Genomic DNA, 19,196 nt, shown 5'->3' with positions numbered 1-19,196 from the left:
AGAAAAGTGGGATTTTTTTTTTTAGAATATGGCAAATGTTTAGCCTTGAATGTTTTGATGCTGGTATGGTTTGGGAAATATGCAAACATTGCATTTAAGTCAATTAGAAATTGTGGACCAAAAAATCTGTATTGTGGGAAAACCAGAAATTCTGAAAACAGATAGCTTGAATGCTTTTGAATGAATCTTTTGATGTAGCAATGGTTAGACTAGTTTGAGAACTGCGGTCATACTAAGAATTGCTAAGTTCAAAGGAATCTTTGACAGGAAATGTGCAATTTTGGAATAAAGTAGAACTATTGTTACATGGAAATTGAATCCAAATATCCTGTATGAGTTGAATTTGATGATGCGGGAATCAGCTGAGGAATGTGGAACTTTTACAATGTATCTATTATTTTTAAATTGGATATTGTTTCGGAAAATGTGAAATTATGTAAAATGTGGTCATTTTTGGAATGTGTTGATAGAGCCATCGCGTCTTCATTGAACTGAACATTTTGTTTGAATGTGTTGAGAAATATTAAAGTAATTGAGCGTCAAAAAAATGATGCAGAAAAACATGTCAAAGTTGAATAACACAAGATTGCATTCATAATGCGTTTTTATGCAGCACACACACACACACACACACACACACACACACACTTGTGTACTTGTCTTCAAGATGTCGTGGCGCTCATCCTTCCACCACTCCAAGTTCCGTCATGTCTTTGGGAAGACATCCAGCAAGGAGCGAGGCTATGACGGCGTTCCCATCACACGCGGTGTCCATGACAACCACTACTGCTCAGTCAACCCATGCTTCATCGCCATGGTGACCGAGTGTGCTGGGGGCGGGTCCTTCCTGGTGCTGCCAATCCACCACGTAGGCACATCTTCTTCATCATTATCATCAGCCAATAGAGCGAAAGATCAGGAATCCACCTCCCTTCCAGACAGGCAGAGTGGACCATCAGTACCCGAGGGTGTGCGGCCACAGGGCACGTGTTCTGGACGTCAAGTGGAACCCATTTGATGACCGCTGCATTGCGTCATGTTCCGAGGACTGCATGGTGCGTGATGACCACTTCCTGGTATCCTCTGTGGTTCCCATGGCAAACATAGTTAAATGTTTGACTTCACAGGTGAAGATCTGGGACATCCCGCTAAGCGGCGTCCAACGGAACCTAACGCAGGCCAGGAAGACGCTGATTGGTCACTCCAGGAGGGTGGGGCTTATTGAGTGGCATCCGACCGCTGAGAACCTTCTACTGAGCTCAGCTTATGATTTCAAGGTGAGGCGGCGGTCTGAAGGATCATGTATTTTGTACATATTTTTTGTATTGAACAGGGTATCTTCTGTCTCGGCCACAGGTCCTCCTGTGGGATGTGTCTCAGGATGGGTCAGTGCTCAGGCACCCGGTGCGTGTGGTCATGGCACCCATCTACCCGTCATCATCACGCTTCCCCTCAGAGAAGCTGCTGCTGTCTGCCAGCTTCAACCAGGAGGGAAGCCATTTGGCGGTGGTGTCCAAAGACAGACGCGTGCGAGTGTTGGACCCTCGGACAGGACAGGTTATCCAGGTGTGTTTTCTGCAGACAGGAAGCCTGATGAAAGAAAAATGTTTTGTGCGTTTCCTCTGTAGGTGTCCTGCAATAAATCTCACAAGGCAAACAAGGTAATCTACTTGGCAGGCCTGAAAATGCTGCTGAGCACCGGCTGCTCGCCTTGGAACCATAGACAGATAGTGCTGTGGGACCCGGTAAGGACGTCTGCAGGACTTGCTCTGAAAACAAAGAAAAAACTGAAGCGGAAACCTGTATCAAGCAGGAAACATGCAGCAGCGACTTCTTTTTGTGGGCAGGACGACTTGTCGGAACCTTTATATGAAGAGGATCTCGACGGTTCTGCAGGAGTTCTCTTCCCATTCTTTGATCCAGACACCAACATGCTCTACCTTGCTGGGAAGGTGAGTCAAAACCATACTGAGTGACGTAATGACACGTCTCACAACTCTTCTCTAGCGTCACAGCATATGCAACAGGTTAAAGGCCTACTGAAATGAGATGTTCTTATTTGAACGGGGATAGCAGGTCCGTTCTATGTGTCATACTTGATCATTTCGCGATATTGCCATATTTTTGCTGAAAGGATTTAGTAGAGAACATCCGCGATAAAGTTCGCAACTGGAAAAAAGCCCTGCCTCTACCGGAAGTCAGAGACGATGACGTCACATGTTTGATGGCTCCTCACATCCTCACATTGATTTTAATGGGAGCCTCCAACAAAAAGAGCTATTCGGACCGGGAAAACAACAATTTCTCCATTAATTTACGCGAGGATGAAAGATTTGTGTTTGTGGATATTGATAGCGATGGACTAGGAAAAAAAAAAAAAAAATGGGAAAAAAAAAAACACGATTGCATTGAGACAGATTCAAATGTATTTAGAGACATTTACTAGGATAATTCTGGGGAATTCATTATCTTTCTATTGTGTTGTTAGTGTTTTAGTGAGTTTAACAGTACCTGATAGTCGGAAGTGTACGTCCGGTAAGAAGCAACTTTTTAACCACAATTTTCACACCGGAACCTGCTGGTTGACATTCAGCTGGGATCCATGTCCGCTCTGATCCATAGTAAAGTTTCACCTCCGTGAATTTTAAACAAGGAATCACCGTGTGTTTGTGTGGCTAAAGGCTAAAGCTTCCCAACTCTGTCTTTCTACTTTGACTTCTCCAATATTAATTGAACAAATTGCAAAAGATTCAGCAACACAGATCTCCAAAATACTGTGTAATTATGCAGTTAGAGCAGACGACTTTTAGCTGTGTGTGTATGCGCAGCGCTCAGATTCCTAACAGCCCGTGACGTCAAGCGTACACGTCATTACGCGACGTTTTCAAGAAAAAACTCCTGGGAAACTTAAAATTGCAATTTAGTGAACTAAAAAGGCCGTATTGGCATGTGTTGCAATGTTAATATTTCATCATTGATATATAAACTATCAGACTGTGTGGTGGGTAGTAGTGGGTTTCAGTTGGCCTTTAAAGGTCAGCTAAAGTGTCTGTCACAGGGGGACGGAAACATCAGGTACTACGAGCTGACCTCTGAGAAACCTTACATCAGCTTCCTGACCGAGTTCAGGTCGCCGCTGCCTCACAAAGGACTTGGTGAGACCTGGACCAACACTAAAAATACACTCACACAATTTAGCTATCATAGTAGCATGCTCACCACCAGACACAAAATTTGAGTGTGATGTAAGCTTGGACGTTAAATCCTACTGAATAGCTCTTAATCTTCTTCCCTTTATGCGATTTCAAATTACCGGTATTGAAATCAGCCTCCTCCATTTTGAAAATGATGACAGGGGAAGTGTCACTTGTGACGTCACGAGTTTGACCAGGCGGTAATAGTAAGCATGCGCTAATCATTTTGGGAAGCGAGCTTGACCTGGCAGTAATTCAAGGCAGGCGCATACTATATGTCCTGCGGCAATTCAAGGAATTACGGTAACTCATCCACAAACAGCCATTCATATGCTATACATGCTACGCTAACATGTGACCTCCATCATACCTCAGCAGTGATGCCAAAGCGCGGCCTGGATGTCAACGCTTGCGAGATTTTTAGGTTCTATCGTGTGATCGCCATCAAAGACCTGGTGGAGCCACTGTCCATGATAGTACCGCGAAAAAAGGTGGCGCTCCTCTTCCGGACTTTGTTCAAAAAGGCCAAAGATTGAAACCTTATATCTGTCCTGTCAGTCAGGCACCTTCCATGAGGACCTGTACCCCATGACAGCAGGGGGCACGGCCGCAATGACAGCTCAGGAATGGCTGGCTGGAATCAACAGAAGTCAGTACGCAGCTTGACCCAAGATTAACAACATTGGTCTAAATGTCTTAGATGAAATTTGGGTCCAGCAGGCCCTGTCCTGATATCTTTACGACCCAGCGCTAAGGTTGTCAACCCTTACCATGAAAGCCTTGCCGACAAGAAATGGTACCAGCATGGCCCGAAGGTACCAACTAGTACCAATTCGGCTGCTCCATCAATCAACCTGACTTAGTGAAGGAATTTCATTACTGGTTCTCCATAGAATTTTCTGGAGGAGCAGCTGGCATACCAGGATGCAAAATATCGAAGGGAGGTCAACGAGCTTTCAGGGTGGCAGCCGGACGAGACACAGGCATCACTTTGGACATATGACATCATGCCGCACTGCTGCGAGCCTGCAGAGAGGCCTCCGCCCACAACCGAGGACGAGGTAAACAAGCCCTATGATGCCATGAACATACTTTGAGACCTATTGCATAGCACTTGTAAAAATTACACCAAACCCTGTTGTATATTTGGTTCCTGCCCACTGGAGGATACTTTAAGCATTAAAATAATTTTGACATCCCTAACAAAAAATTCCTGTTAACTATGGTTGGTTGAGTCAAAATGTATACTGCCATTTTGAAGTTTGAGTTATTGGGTCCTGGTAACAACAATCTGATTGAACACCAGTGATTTCACTGTTCAGTTCTTGAAAGCCATTCAGGTTTGTGCTGCTCTCTAGCTCCTTGATGCGTTCTACAAACAACAAGATGAAATCCGAGGTCTGCGAGAAGCACTAGACCTAAAAGATGTAAGTATGCACAGGTGGCCATTTTTACATTGTAACTACCACGATTGCTAATGTGTCACTTGTTGCTCATTGACAGGTGAGAATCGCTCAGCTGGAGGAGGAAGTCAAAAGCAGCAAAAACCAGCGAAGCGCCCCCTGCTGACAGCTTATGTCTCAACAGAGGACCGCCTGAATTTTTCCATTCTGTGGACTTCGGGACCATCCATCCATCCATCCATTTTCTACCGCTTATTCCCTTTTGGGGTCGCGGGGGGGTGCTGGCGCCTATTTCAGCTACAATCGGGCGGAAGGCGGTGTACACCCTGGACAAGTCGCCACCTCATCGCAGGGCCAACACAGATAGACAAACAACATTCACACTCACATTCAAACACTAGGGCCCATTTAGTAGAAATTAATCCAAATTGGGAGACAAGAGCAAAACGTTAAGATTTTATTTACAAAGTCCTTTTTGTATTTTTTTGGTAGTTTTTGCTTTAACTTACAGAAAGTAAAAATACAAAACAAAAAACAATAGTCAGTGTAAACGGCAAACAGGGCGGGGGGAAAAGAGCCCCCAAAGAACAAAATGAAACCATCCTCGGGAAAACAAAAGATATTTTAAAAACTTTGCTGGCAAGGGGAAAACAAATGATGAAACTTTTTTGCCCTGAGCGCTTAGCCTGCGGGGGAGTGGGGCAGGATTGATTACATCACAGCAGGGGGTTAGGGGAGAATGGTGCAATGACATCCTCTGATGTTGCATAATTAATTTGTCTTGGCAAAATCTAAAAAGTGACTTCAGATATTTTATGATTGATGAACTTCAAGTCCTGAGAAACTTTGTGATGTCCATTAACACTTGATCACATAACTATGGGCAGGCATCAACTTAAGTTTAGGGTTTAAAAAAGTGGGGTACCAGTTAGAGAAATGGAATGCAGCTGTTGGGGAGGGATGTAGGACAGGCATTTGGGAGTTAATCATCTTCTTCATCGTCGTCCTCATCCTCGGGGTCCCTCTTCCTCTTTTCTCCTTTGGCTGGGGGCGGGTCCTCGTCTACTTAAGATGACAAAATGATCGTCAATACTCACCAACATCTTTAAGCACCAGTAGAGTAGAACATCAAATGGACTTTATATGCTTAATTGTGTTTTATTGTATCAATTTTAACCACATTAACTTGTATTTACAATTCTCAAAGTATGTGAAAATAGCATCTAAACATCACAAAGTGCAGCAAATTCAGTCTGCCATTTTGAATATTTGGCTTCAAATATCTTCGGCAATTTCCGTGAGATTCTATATCACTGTAGTAACGCTTCTGCAATCTGACCATATCAGATCACTCATACTAGGGACTACAAATAAATTGGAACGAGATATGCTGTGTATCATTCACAACCTTATGTAAGACAGGAACACATACCCTATGCATTAGTAATCGTAAATAAATAGCTAACACTTGAGTCAACAGGGGTCCTCTATTTTGCCCATTATACCCTCTATAAACATTGAGGTTGTGGGCGGAGAAACTATTCCATTTACATGTCGTAACCTGAAAATTAACAAGTATTAGTGATATTATTATTATTATTATTATAAGCGCCAACGCAAACGGCCTTTTTTAGCAGTGCATTGATAGCAGTAAGCTAATGCCAACTTGCTTGCTGGCTCCTCTTCTTGTTAGAAGATAGGGGAATGCTAATGCTAAGTTATGCTGTTATTGTTGACACACTAAGCCACCGTGTCTCAAACTTGCTTGAAGTAGATTCTAGATCAGGGGTCTCAGACACGCGGCCCGCGAGATGTTATTTTGCGGCACCCACCTTGATATGAAAGTGTAATGTTAGTGATGCCCGCGAGTTTTATATGAACGCCACTTGACAGTGTTGTATTATCCATCCATCCATTTCTACCACGTATTTCCTTTGGGGTCGCTGGAGCCTAGCTCAGCTACAATCAGGCGGAAGGCGTTGTACACCCTGGACAAGTCGCCACCTCATCACAGGGCCAACACAGATAGACAGACAACATTCACACACCAGGGCCCATTTAGTGTTCCCAATCAATCTATCACCAGGTGCATGTCTTTGGAAGTGGGAGGAAGTCGGAGTACCAGGAGGGAACCCACACAGTCACGGGGTGAACATACAAACTCCACACAGAAAGATCCCGAGCCCGGGATTGAACCCAGGACTACTCAGGACCTTCATATTGTGAGGCAGACGCACTAACCCCTATACCACCGTACTGCCCAGCGTTGTGTTATTTGGGTCCAAAATGGCTCTTTCAACGTTTTGGGTTGTCTACCCTGCTTTAGTGGAAAAGCGGCAAATGAGTGAAAGCGACAGAGACGTTGCCATGGAGACGAGGGTTTTCTCACGTGCCTGGCTGCATTCACACTGCGACACCTGTCCAGTAATTACAGTCCCCGATAACCTGGACCAATTCAAACCATTATGTTTTTTTTATTGTTTAATTTGCATTGCCTCACACAATGAACACTACATATATTTCTATACGACGCCGGATAACACTCCGGGAGCCGTCACTTTTTTGTGCTCGCTATCCCGTGTTGCTGTAGGGAGGAAAAATGGAGTGACACACATTGCGGAAATAACATTATTTGCCGTGCGTCGGCTAATTATAAATATATTCCACAAGCCCAAACCTGTCTTTTTCAAAGCAAGCAGTGAAAAGAAAGGTTTGTGATGAGCAAAGACAATTCCAGAAAAAGTGGGAGATGCAATATTTTATTTGTTGAGCACAGGGGCACCCCGACGTTTCTTATTTGCACAGAGAATGTTGCATCAGCTTTTTTAAATTGCTCCAAAAATTTAATCATCTCCTGTTTGACCTCTCACACGTTGATATATTTTACCCAAACTTAACCAGCGCACATTGGAATGGTAAAGCAAGTCCTGCTGGTCGGCGTCACTCTCTTCAAGAAATGTAATAAACTGATGATAGTGAAGTGCCCTCTTCCGCATAAAGTTAACAAGCTTTATAAATGGCTCCACTAGTGGTCAAGCTGCAATACAGATGTGCACAGTGCCTCCTAGAGGATTTTGCAGTGTAAAAAAGTACCCCATGTTGCGGGTTGTCTTTCACCCTCTCCTGGATTATTTTTAGAAACCCGAAGTTCTTTCCTGGGAAATTTGGCGACATCTGTGGTAAGGTTAGCGAGCTTACTCCAAGTCAGTGTGCTTCATGACGAATTACGACACAGTGCTGGATAAGTTTTCTCCTTACTTTTTTCCATTTAGAGATTTCATGACCAAAAACTCTTTGGTTATCTCTTATTGGCATTAATCCCTCTGATTAAAATCAAAAGCAGAGTGGTTTCTCGAATGTCATTACTTTCATCCAGTGCCAAGGAATATAATGTAACAGACTGTTTTTTTGTTGTGCTTGCTTTGTTAAGTCGTCAATTAGCTCCACACGGCAAGTCACTATCCTGCATGATAAGCTATTTCTTTTTCAAATTTACTCTTGCTCTCAGGGCACAAAACACCTGCTGTATCCACCATGCACTTTTAGAAACTCTCCTTCAAAAAAGGCCTACTAATTTGAATGCCGGTAGATAACTTGCCTTAAGCTTGATTCTTGAATGGTAGTTTGTCGGATAAAGATGTTTTGTTGAGCCTGCAAATTCGCCTCCAACTTCTGAGCACTAGCGGTCCGTTCTTGCATTGACTGGTTGTTTGCATAATTAGCGTGCTTGGTGGAGAAATGACAACTTGCGTTGTATTTCTTCAAAGCCGCTGTGTATTCTTGGCAAATAAGACATCCAGCCTTTGACCTGACTTCAGTGAAAAAAGTATTCAGTTGCCAATTCCTTATTAAACTTCTGGCATTTGCTGTCAACTTTTGTCATTGTTGGAAATTGGTTCTGCTGTCAGAGCAGGAACAGTAAAAAAAAAAAAAAAAAAAAGTACCTGGGCTGTGCAATCAATCAATCATACTGCAGTCCTATTGCGCCACTATGTGTAATTATTTGGCATTACAGGACAATTCCTGTGGTCCTAATTATAACACAATCTACTCAACTGTTTTATTTTTTGTCGTGCCTGATCAAAAATACCAATGGGCCAAATGTGGGCTGCAGGCCGTAGTTTGCCCATCCCTGATCTAAACGGAATTATGTGAGCGTCCCGTCGGTGATCGGCCTCCGAGCAAAGGTGAAAATTTTACAGTCAGGGTTTGTGTATATGTTTAACACATAGAAATGTTGATAATGCTATTGTATTTCTGTAAAGCTCCATCCATTTAGCACTCGGCCTCTAAAACATATTGCTCCTCGTCTTTGTGTTCGGGCTAAAAAATGCAAGGTTCAATATCATAACGTCTCAAAAAAAAATCATTGTTGGCTCTCAAAGTCTGCTTGATTAGTAATATTGTTGATGGAGAAGGGATCTGGGGTTCCTAACGTTACGTCACGGATTACGTGGCTGAGTGGAGAATCACTGAGATTGATATTATTTTGGTCATATCGTTTTATTCGCAAACTTCGGAAATAATTTGGTGTCATAAATCAGATATTAGCTTCAATATAGAGGCAACTTGTTTTTCCCACTCTACTGGTACTGAACATGCTCATGTAAGGGGGAGTGCGTACTGACCATCATCCTCATCGTCCTCTTCATCGTCCACGTCTTCCTCACTGTCAACATCTCCGTTCACGTGTCCATCCTACCAAAAGAAATGTCAAAATTTCACACAGCTGACTCCAAACAGACTTATCTGCGGACACAAGCACAAAGTGTTCACCTCATCATCGTTGCTGTCGTCTTCGTCGTCGTCCTCTTCGGCCACTACGTCCTCATCGTCTTCCTCCTCCTCATCCTCAAAGTCTTCCGAGTCACCATCTGCAATAGAGAGAGGAGCCAAGACATCGTTGGAGGCAACTAAAGGGAAGTAAACTCACCTTCATCGTCATCTTCGGCCCCGTCCACTTCGCCTTCTGAATCAGATGCCTCGCCGTTCTCAATGTCAAAGCCGTCCAAGTAGGTGAGGTTGGGGAGGAGCTTGAAGATGGATTGCCTGTAGTCAGCCAGGTTGGTCACCTCGCAGTTGAAAAGGTCTAAACTCTTCAGCTGAGGCAAATTTTTCTGGTGGAGGAAAAAAAAAGTAGCGCCCATTCCTGTAATCTTCATTTACCAAAACGTAAAAAATAAAAGTAATTAAAAATGACCCACCAGTGGTTCCAACGTGCTAATGTCTTTAAACTTGTTACCGCTAAGGTGAAGATGCGTCAAGTTTTTCACACGCTCTGCCAGAACTTCCAGGCCACCCGATATTCTGTTATCACTCAGCTCCAGCTGCAACAAACCACATGCACCAATGATAAAGCAACAATCACCTTCAAAAAGTAACAAAAATAATAACATCAGAGAATATTTTGTCACCTTTTTGAGTTTGTCCAGTTTGGGGATTTCTGCGACACTGGTCAAGCCCACATTAATGAGGCTCAGCATCTCCAGATTACAGAATTCTTCTGTGATGCCTTCAACCTTCCCATCACTTGAGCGACAGTTATCAAGAATCAGCTCATGGACCTGAGTGCAGTCAGTTTGGGGTCAATTTCACTATCAAACCAATGTTTAAAAAGAAATGAACTTGGAGTACGTTTATAATTGTAGTCCGTTACTTTGGTACGTTAGTAAAAAAAAAAAAAAAAAGATACTTGATGGTCACTTTAGGTTTAGTCTCTCATTTATGCAAAGACAGTCATGCCTTAATTGGACTGCATATGTGACATGCACATTGTCCGACAAATACACAAGCTCTCTCACAGATGGTCTCTGTAGGCCTCTACTACTAGCAAAGCACATGGACTCAAATTTGTTTAAACACTCTAAAACCCAGCATTCCCAGATGCAGCTGTGCAACCTAAAAGCATTTATTAATTTTTTACAACAAACATCCAATATGGCCACCTTATATTTACCTCCGGCTACACAAATTGTTAGTAGTAATAGTATTACAAACTTTGAAGCCAAATACACAAGCCAGACTTTTTTTTTTTTAAGAATACCGTATTTCCTTGAATAGCCGCCGGGGCGCTAATTAATTTAAAACCTCTTCTCACCCCTGCGCTTATTCAAGGCATGCGGTAAAAGTAAGCAGGCGCTAATCATTTTAAAACCTCTTCTCACCCCTGCGCTTACCAATGGCATGCAGTAAAAAATTGAGTGTGATATAAAGTTGGGGACCACTGCTCTACAACATGTCATCGCGCCCACCTTTACACCATGCTATCTGCGTGCCGATCGGACGCATACATATCGTATCGCCATACCTTTTACACTGATGGTTGTGATATAAACAACTTTAACACTCTAATATGCGCCACACTCTGTGAACCCACACCAAACACATTTCTGGAGAACATTGGCTATGTAACACATTATAAACGCAACATAAGAATTACCCAGAATTCCAATGCATCCATGACTCTTGGCTATATTATACACGCGCCCCCAACCCCGCCAACCTCAAACGGCGGTCGGGTTTTTTTCTTTTCTTTTCTTTGTCATGAAAAAGTGACTTTTTTGTCATGAAAAAGGGAGGTTTTTGTGGTTGGTGCACTAATTGTAAATGTATATTGTGTTTTTATGTTGATTTAATTAAAAAAAATATATTTTTTTTTTTAAAAAGAAAAATTAATAAAAAATTATTCTGCGGCCCGGTACCAATCGGGCCACGGCCCGGTGGTTGGGGACCACTGTCCTAAAGTATCTATGCCATACCGCGTGTTCCGCAGTGGGAGAGTGGCCGTGCGCAACCCGAGGGTCCTTGGTTCAATCCCAACCTAGTACCAACCTCGTCACGTCCGTTGTGTCCTGAGCAAGACACTTCACCCTTGCTCCTGATGGATGCTGGTTAGCGCCTTGCATGGCAGCTCCCTCCATCAGTGTGTGAATGGCTAAATGTGGAAGTAGTGTCAATGCGCTTTGAGTACCTTCAAGGTAGAAAAGCGTTATACAACTACAACTCATTTATCATTTACCTGCTGTTTAGTTCACCGAACGTCACTGCACTTGAACTGGTTTAAACGTAGCTTAAATATATGGATAATGAATTTCACAACGTATAGCATTTTAATTCTCTAGAAGAAAAGTGTTATATGAATATAATTTGTTTCACATCAATATTTGTGATAAGGGGCTTCACGGTGGAAGAGGGGTTAGTGCGTCTGCCTCACAATACGAAGGTCCTGAGCAGTCCTTGCTTCAATCCCGGGCTCGGGATCTTTCTGTGTGGAGTTTGCATGTACTTGTTGTAAGCATTTCACCATTTCGCGCACTTTGCAAATTATACGTCATTTCCATTGTGCGCAAGCAATTTGCATATCGCGAGACAAGATTTAAGACAAGATTTTGTGGATGGTTTAGTCAGTAAACCTACATTATTATATTTTATAAATAGTAAACCAAGTTGTGGTAGTAGTTTAGTCGTGGATGTACACTGTATAGTGGTTAGGGTTAGACTGATTTGAGGGCAATATTCAGTTATGTTGTCCCGACTACAAATGAATAGATTTACATAAGTAGTTAATAAGGGCTTCACAGTGGAAGAGGGGTTAGTGCGTCTGCCTCACAAAACGAAGTTCCTGCAGTCCTGGGTTCAAATCCAGGCTCGGGATCTTTCTGTGTGGAGTTTGCATGTTCTCCCCGTGAATGTGTGGGTTCCCTCCGGGTACTCCGGTTTCCTCCCACTTCCAAAGACAAGCACCTGGGGATAGGTTGATTGGCAACACTAAATTGGCCCTAGAGTTTGAATGTGAGTGTGAATGTTGTCTGTCTATCTGTTGGCCCTCTGATGAGTTGGTGACTTGTCCAGGGTGTACCCCGCCTTCCGCCTGATTGTAGCTGAGATAGGCGCCAGCGCCCCCCGCGACCCAAAAGGGAATAAGCGGTAGAAAATGGATGGATGGATGGAAGTATTTAATAAATTATTTTGACACCAAAAACATGTATTTGCGCCCATTGATTTTCAAAATGTGCACCACACATTATTCAAATATATAGCTGGAAGCAATTTGCAAAAAGATTGCGCATTATACAAATTTGCTAAATGGGGTTGCGTATTTTGCAAATTGCTCACATTGGTATTGTGCCTACAATATCATCCCCGTGAATGCGTGGGATCCCTACGGGTTTTCCTGCTTCCTCCCACTTCAAAAGACAGCCACCTGGGGATATGTTGATTGGCAACACTAAATTGGCCCTAGTGTGTGAATGTTGTCTGTCTATCTGTGTTGGCCCTGCGATGAGGTGGCGACTTGTCCAGGGTGTACGCCCCCTTCCGCCCGATTGTAGCTGAAGTAGGGACCAGCGCCCCCCGCGACCCCAAAAGGGAATAAGCGATAGAAAAAATGGATGGATGGGAGTTTGCATGTTCTCCCCGTGAATGCGTGGGTTCCCTCCGGGTTTTCCGGCTTACTCCCACTTCCAAAGACATGCACCTGGGGATAGGTTGATTGGCAACATTAAATTGGCCCTAGTGTGTGAATGTGAGTGTGAATGTTGTCTGTCTGTGTTGGCCCTGCGACTCGTCCAGGGAATAAGCGGTAGAAATTGGATCGATGGATAAACACATATGATACAGATAAACTGACTTGAGTGACATCAAATAGGAACGCATCCCGGGCCGCGACTGTTTGTAAATGTTGTAAGCATTTCACCAATCTCGCACACTTTGCAGATTTGGACGCGATCTAACAGCAAAACAGTCTCCCAACAATGCGTAGATGACATCAAGGCCTATTTATCCAAGCGTGAGGGTTGGGAAACGAAGGTGTTTGGCGAGGGAAGTGTGGATTCAGGCCGTGTGCCCTATTTCAAGTTCCAGGTAACTCTACATTATTATATTTTATAAATAGTAGACCAAGTTGTGGTAGTAGTTTAGTCAGTAGTTTAAGTCGTGGATGTACACTGTATAGTGATGAATCCAATAAACATTTGATTTGACATTAAATTTGCAAAATGCGGTTGCGCATTTTGCAAATTGCTCACATTGGTATTGTGCCTACAACATCCTCCCCGTGAATGCGTGGGTTCCCTCCGCTTCCAAAGACATGCACCTGGGGATAGGTTAATTTTACAACACTAAATTGGCCCTAGTGTGTGAATGTGAGTGTGAATGTTGTCTGTCTATTTGTGTTGGCCCTGCGATGAGGTGGCGACTTGTCCAGGGTGTACCCCGCCTTCCGCCCGATCGTAGTTGAGTTAGGCGCCAGCGCCCCCCGCAACCCCAAAGGGAATAAGCGGTAGAAAATGGATGGATGGATGGATAAATTGGCCCTAGTGTGTGAATGTGAGTGTGAATGTTGTCTATCTGTGTTGGCCCTGCGATGAGGTGGCGACTTGTCCAGGGTGTACACCGCCTTCTACCCGATTGTAGCTGAGATGGGGACCCCTCCGCGATTCCAATGGGAATAAGCGGTAGGAAATGGATGGATAAACACATACGATACAGATAAACTGACTTGAGTGACATCAAATTGGGACGCATTCCGGGGCGCAATTGTTTTGTAAACTCCAAACCTAAGTAACCATGCCAAACTAGCTTGCATCCATACATCCATTTTCAACCGCTTATTCCCTTTAGGGGTCGCGGGGGGTGCTGGCGCCTATCTCAGCTACAATCAGACGGAAGGCAGCGTACACCCTGGACAAGTCGCCACCTCAAGCTAGCATGCAGTTAGCTACAAATAATGTGGTGTTGGTTTATATTTTATTCCATCGAGGGGAGAGAAATACAATTTGGTAGTGTTAAGTAGTAACAATATTAACAGGACGGTGTGTTATTCAGATTTACAAATCGGCAAGGCTCAAAATAACATTCTGCTAGCTAGCGTTAGCACGCGGCTAACTACGCGCCCAACCGCAACATGGACGCGGGCTCCAACTAATTCCTGGAACACAGCAGTTAACTTATATGTATGATCCTAAGGAATGACGTTGACAGAAGCAAACCATTTTAAAATACACATTTGTACTCAATATTCTATGCTATTATTGACATTGGTGTAATAATAATAATTATTGTTTAAGTTAAAAGCGCATTCGGCACCAATCAGCATTCCTCCTCTACGCAGCCCGACTAGGAATTAGCCGGCCTCGGCTGACTTTGACACAAGTTAACGTTGACTCCGACGCACAATAAAGAACATGGCGCCATGCGTTTGAGCAGCCGGGCCACGCATAAACGACGTCATAGTTAAACAGTAAATGATTTTATTCTACCTATTATCCCTGCCGGCTTGACTCCCCAGTCGGCGTGTATCTAATAGGAACTCCCCCCAAAAAGTGCGCCATGTGCTCGCCCCGCTTGGCTCCCACAGTCGGGCAAGACCGAAGAAAAAAAAACACTTCAACTTACGTCTTCCGGTGCCCGCTGGCCCAGCTCTGACGAGACCAATTTCTTCAAGCCCATGTCCTCTGTTTAGGCTTTAGTGCTTATCTCTGTTTGGAGGAACTTGCTCGTCCTTCTTGTCTTCTTGTATGCCGACACGCTGGAGCAACGGCAAAGTTTTGTTTGAAACACACAACTTCCGGGGACGCCTTCAAAGTATGACGACACCGCAACGAGACGAGTGATTGTGGTCGAAGTTACAAATCACTTTAAAACTTTATTTTGTAATTAGTATTACTATTACCAATAAATAAATATTGTTTTGAAAATGTTTTAGTTTTTTTTAAAGGTGTTTTATTTTAGCCTTAAAAAAATGCTACTTGGACTCTCGGTCTGTAATTGTTCTAACACTGTCTATTGATTGATTGATTGATTGATTGAAACTTTTATTAGTAGATTGCAGGGTTCAGTACATATTCCGTACAATTGACCACTGTTGTAAGCACAATATCAATGGCGCGCAAATTTAATGTCAAACCAAATCAAATCAAATCAAATTAAATCAAATGTTCATTGGATTAATCACTATACAGTGTACATCCACGACTAAACTACTGACTAAACTACTAGCACAACTTGGTTTACTATTTATAAAATATAATAATGTAGGGTTACCTGGAATTTGAAATAGGCCACCAGGCCTAAATCCACACTTGGTAGTAGTTTAGTCAGTAGTTTAGTCGTGGATTTACACTGTATAGTAATGAATCCAATAAACATTTGATTTGAGTTGACATTAAATTTGCAAAATGCGTTTCCGCATTTTGTAAATTGCGCGCCATTGGTATTGTGCGTACAACACCACTAAATGGTAACACCCGAATAAGTTTTTCAACTTGTTTAAGTCGGGCTCCACGTTTATCAACTCATGGTACAAATATATACTATCAGCATAATACAGTCATCTCACAAGTTAATCAGTATACCGTATTTCCTTGAATTGCCGCCGGGGCGATAATTAATTTAAAACCTCTTCTCACTCCTGCGCTTACCAAAGGCATGTGGTAAAAGTTAGCGTGCGCTAATTATTTTAAAACCTCTTCTCACTCTGGCACTTACCAAAGGCATGCAGTAAAAATTTGAATGTGATGTAAGCTTGGGCCTTAAATCCTACACTGAATAGCTCTTAATCTTCTTCCCTTAATGCAATTTCAAATTACCGGTATTGAAATCAGCCTCCTCCATTTTGAAAATTATGACAGTGGAAGTGTCACTCGTGACGTCCCGAGTTTGACCAGGCGGTAATACTAAGCATGCGCTAATTATTTTGCGAAGCGAGTTTGACCCGGCAGTAATTCAAGGCAGGCGCATACTATATAGCAGTGGTTCTCAAATAGGGGTACGCGTACCCCTTTGGGGTACTTGAAGGTATGCCAAGGGGTACGTGAGATTTAAAAAACATTTTTCTAAAAATAGCAACAATGCAAAAATAATTTAAAAATATATGTATTGAATAATACTTCAACAAAATATGAATGTAAGTTCATAAACTGTGAAAATAACTGCAACGATGCAATATTCAGTGTTGACAGCTAGATTCTTTTCATAAATACTGATGTTAACGATTTCTTTTTTTGTGAAGAAATGTTTAGAATTAAGTTGATGAATCACTTGCATCGCATCTCATAAGCTTGACAACACACTGTGTCCAATGTCTTCACAAAGATAAAATAAGTCATATTTTAGTTTTTTTTAATAGTTAAAACAATTTTACGTTATTGCAATCAGTTGATAAAACATTGTCCTTTACAATTATAAAAGCTTTTTTTTTTTTTTTTTAATCTACTACTCTGCTAGCATGTCAGCAGACTGGGATATATCCTGCTGAAATCCCAAGTATTGAATGAATACAGAATCTTTTTGAAACGGAAAAATATAGTTTTTGAATCGAGAATCGAATCGAATCGAAAAAAATCGATATTTTATCGAATCGTGACCCCAAGAATCGACATTGAATCGAATCGTGGGACACCCAAAGATTCACAGCCCTAATAGTTACTAATTAGATGACCATAGTAACTAATCAGATTACCATCCATCCATTCATCCATTTTCTTCCACTTATTCGAGGTGGGGTCGTGGGACAGCAGCCTTAGCAGAGAAGCCCAGACTTCCCTCTACCCAGCCACTTTGTCCAAATCCCGAGGTGTTCCCAGGCCAGCCGGGAGAGATAGTCTTCCCAACGTGTCCTGGGTCTTCCCCATGGCCTCCTGCCGGTCATACGTGCCCTAAACACCTCTTTAGGGAGGCGTTCGGGTGGTAGTCACCAATGAGATTACCATAGTAACTAATTAAATTACCATAGTAACTGGTATATCATCCAAAAGCGCAGATTCCATAGTTGAAGACTTACGGTCATTAGAAAGCATCACTGCACATCATAATGGCAGCTACACTTTCCATCTTAAAGATTTAAAAAAATTATTTGAGAATGTCCGGCGGGCCAAATTAAAAACCTTAACGGGCCGCATGTGGCCCCCGGGCCTTAATTTGCCCAGGGCTGGTCTAACTTAATCCTGGTGAGACGTTACGGTTTAGTGTGGACAAGTAGGTCAGCCGTTAGATGCGTCCTAAACCAGTGCTGTCAAAGTCACGGTCCGCAGGCCTAAACCGGCCCGCGAATTAATTATCTATGGCCCCCGGGATAATATTTGATTAGCATAAGAACTGGCCCGGAGGCGACAGCCGCCTGCTGATGTTTTGCACGCACCAATACTCCATCGGTGTTGGCGTTAGGAATTTTCAAAATGGGTCCAAGGGACCCCATCAAGTCATAAAATGGGATCCCACTGTAAATTATTAGGGATTCACTTTTGTGTAAGTGTTTAAAAAAAAAAAAAAAAAAGATAAATGTATCCATTATCCTGTTATAGCTCACATTCTATATCGTGTTTTGGAAAAAGGTTGTCATAAACGTTACTTAATTTATTAAAAAAAAAATAGTAATACAAAAGAAAACACATTTTCATGCACATGTAAATGTATTCAGTCACTAACATTCATTCACTTTCTTCTTTCCTTCATGGATCCAAACTTTACCGCTGCCGGTATTTTTTTCTACATTTTTATTGTAATATTTTCAGAATGTGTTTTTCTATTTTTGGCCTAAGTAAGACAAATAAAACAATCTGAAGTTGTCTTTATTTTTTTAGTTTTCATGCCATGATTTTAATAGTTCGGACCACGTGCGCACAGATATTCCTTATTGCGGCTGGCACGTGCACACATGGGGCCCTATGGGTGCTTGAGCCCCTGCCCTTTTTTGCCTCGTCTTAAAAAGTGCCCTCTGCCTGTGTGTGTGTTTTTTTTTCTGTCTTTAAACAACATTCATAAATTCCTGTTAGGGATGTAAAAAAACAAAACAAAAAATAGCGGTACAAAAACTCCACGTTTTCTTGTAATACCGGGTTGTTTGAGCCTGCGCTTCTGCCAGAGAGAGAGAGAGAGAGAGGGCGAGTGAGTGAGTGAGTGAGAGAGAGGATAGAGAGCCAACTGCTGCCTGAGGAGACGTGACAGTGGAGCAACTTGAACCTGTGAGTTATGGCCTAGTCGCCGTCCACTTATTCAGCATCTAATATGGGTAATATTTCAGAAAACGCTGTATTATTATATTATTCAATGTGTCAGCTTCTGTTTTTGCCGGACGTCGGAGCACGGCGCATCAATTGAGCACGGCACATCAATTCCGCACAGAGCAGAGCGGATCGTGCGGGAGAGGAAGTAGTGTACAAAATAAAACACCGGGTTATTTTTCAAAATAAAATGCACTCTGTTTACTGCGGATCACATTTCTCTCACAGTAGTTGTTTAGATATAAAGTTGTATTGCGTTTCAATTGTTTAGTCTGAGCATTAAGTGAGAAAGACCATAAGTTACAACTTGATGGTGTTTTCATCAAGTTAAGGGAAGAAGGACAGATTTTCACATTGAAGTTTTATCCATTTGGGTATTTTTTTTTTTTTTTTCGAAGTTCAGGTTGCACTGTCCAATGTTTAATATTAAAGTGCTTATCTTTGACAATAAATAGCCTAATAATAAACCAGTGTTTTGTTGCTTTTCATGTCTTCCAAGCCTCTGATAATGTGAATTAACTCATTATGACAATAATTTGTTGACACAAAAGAAACGTCAATCACTTTTACCTACAAAGGACACACAGCTAAGTAGTTAG

The 19,196-nt window shown here is 42.5% G+C and overlaps 2 protein-coding genes across 3 annotated transcripts; one reads left to right on the top strand and one right to left on the bottom strand.

The window, feature by feature from the left end:
• The first annotated feature begins 607 nt into the window (after positions 1–607).
• LOC133560985 (coronin-2B-like) lies at positions 608–5,498 on the top strand. The gene is given in 12 exon segments (XM_061914078.1): positions 608–868; positions 939–1,055; positions 1,128–1,277; positions 1,357–1,566; positions 1,629–1,745; positions 1,848–1,952; positions 3,059–3,155; positions 3,570–3,685; positions 3,753–3,843; positions 3,912–4,255; positions 4,553–4,621; positions 4,698–5,498. Coding segments are annotated over 12 exon segments (1,743 nt in total). The 3' UTR covers positions 4,764–5,498.
• LOC133560298 (acidic leucine-rich nuclear phosphoprotein 32 family member B-like) lies at positions 5,042–15,169 on the bottom strand. Of its 2 annotated transcripts, none has more exons than XM_061912667.1 (7): positions 14,993–15,169; positions 10,012–10,161; positions 9,802–9,924; positions 9,531–9,714; positions 9,374–9,471; positions 9,226–9,295; positions 5,042–5,662 (listed from the first exon to the last, which is right to left on the bottom strand). In XM_061912667.1, exons 1-7 carry the CDS (start codon positions 15,044–15,046, stop codon positions 5,580–5,582), a joined length of 762 nt encoding a protein of 253 aa, XP_061768651.1. In that variant the 5' UTR covers positions 15,047–15,169; the 3' UTR covers positions 5,042–5,579. The 2 variants fall into 2 exon arrangements, with proteins under 2 accessions (XP_061768651.1, XP_061768652.1); XM_061912668.1 differs by having other exon boundaries at positions 5,042–5,659; positions 14,993–15,167.
• Between the last annotated feature and the right edge of the window lie 4,027 nt (positions 15,170–19,196).

The sequence above is a fragment of the Nerophis ophidion genome, linkage group LG10, assembly GCF_033978795.1.
Source record: "Nerophis ophidion isolate RoL-2023_Sa linkage group LG10, RoL_Noph_v1.0, whole genome shotgun sequence".
NCBI lineage: Eukaryota > Metazoa > Chordata > Actinopteri > Syngnathiformes > Syngnathidae > Nerophis > Nerophis ophidion.
The sequence above is the reverse complement of the archived record's forward strand: the minus strand, read 5'-3'. Positions and strand labels throughout refer to the sequence as shown.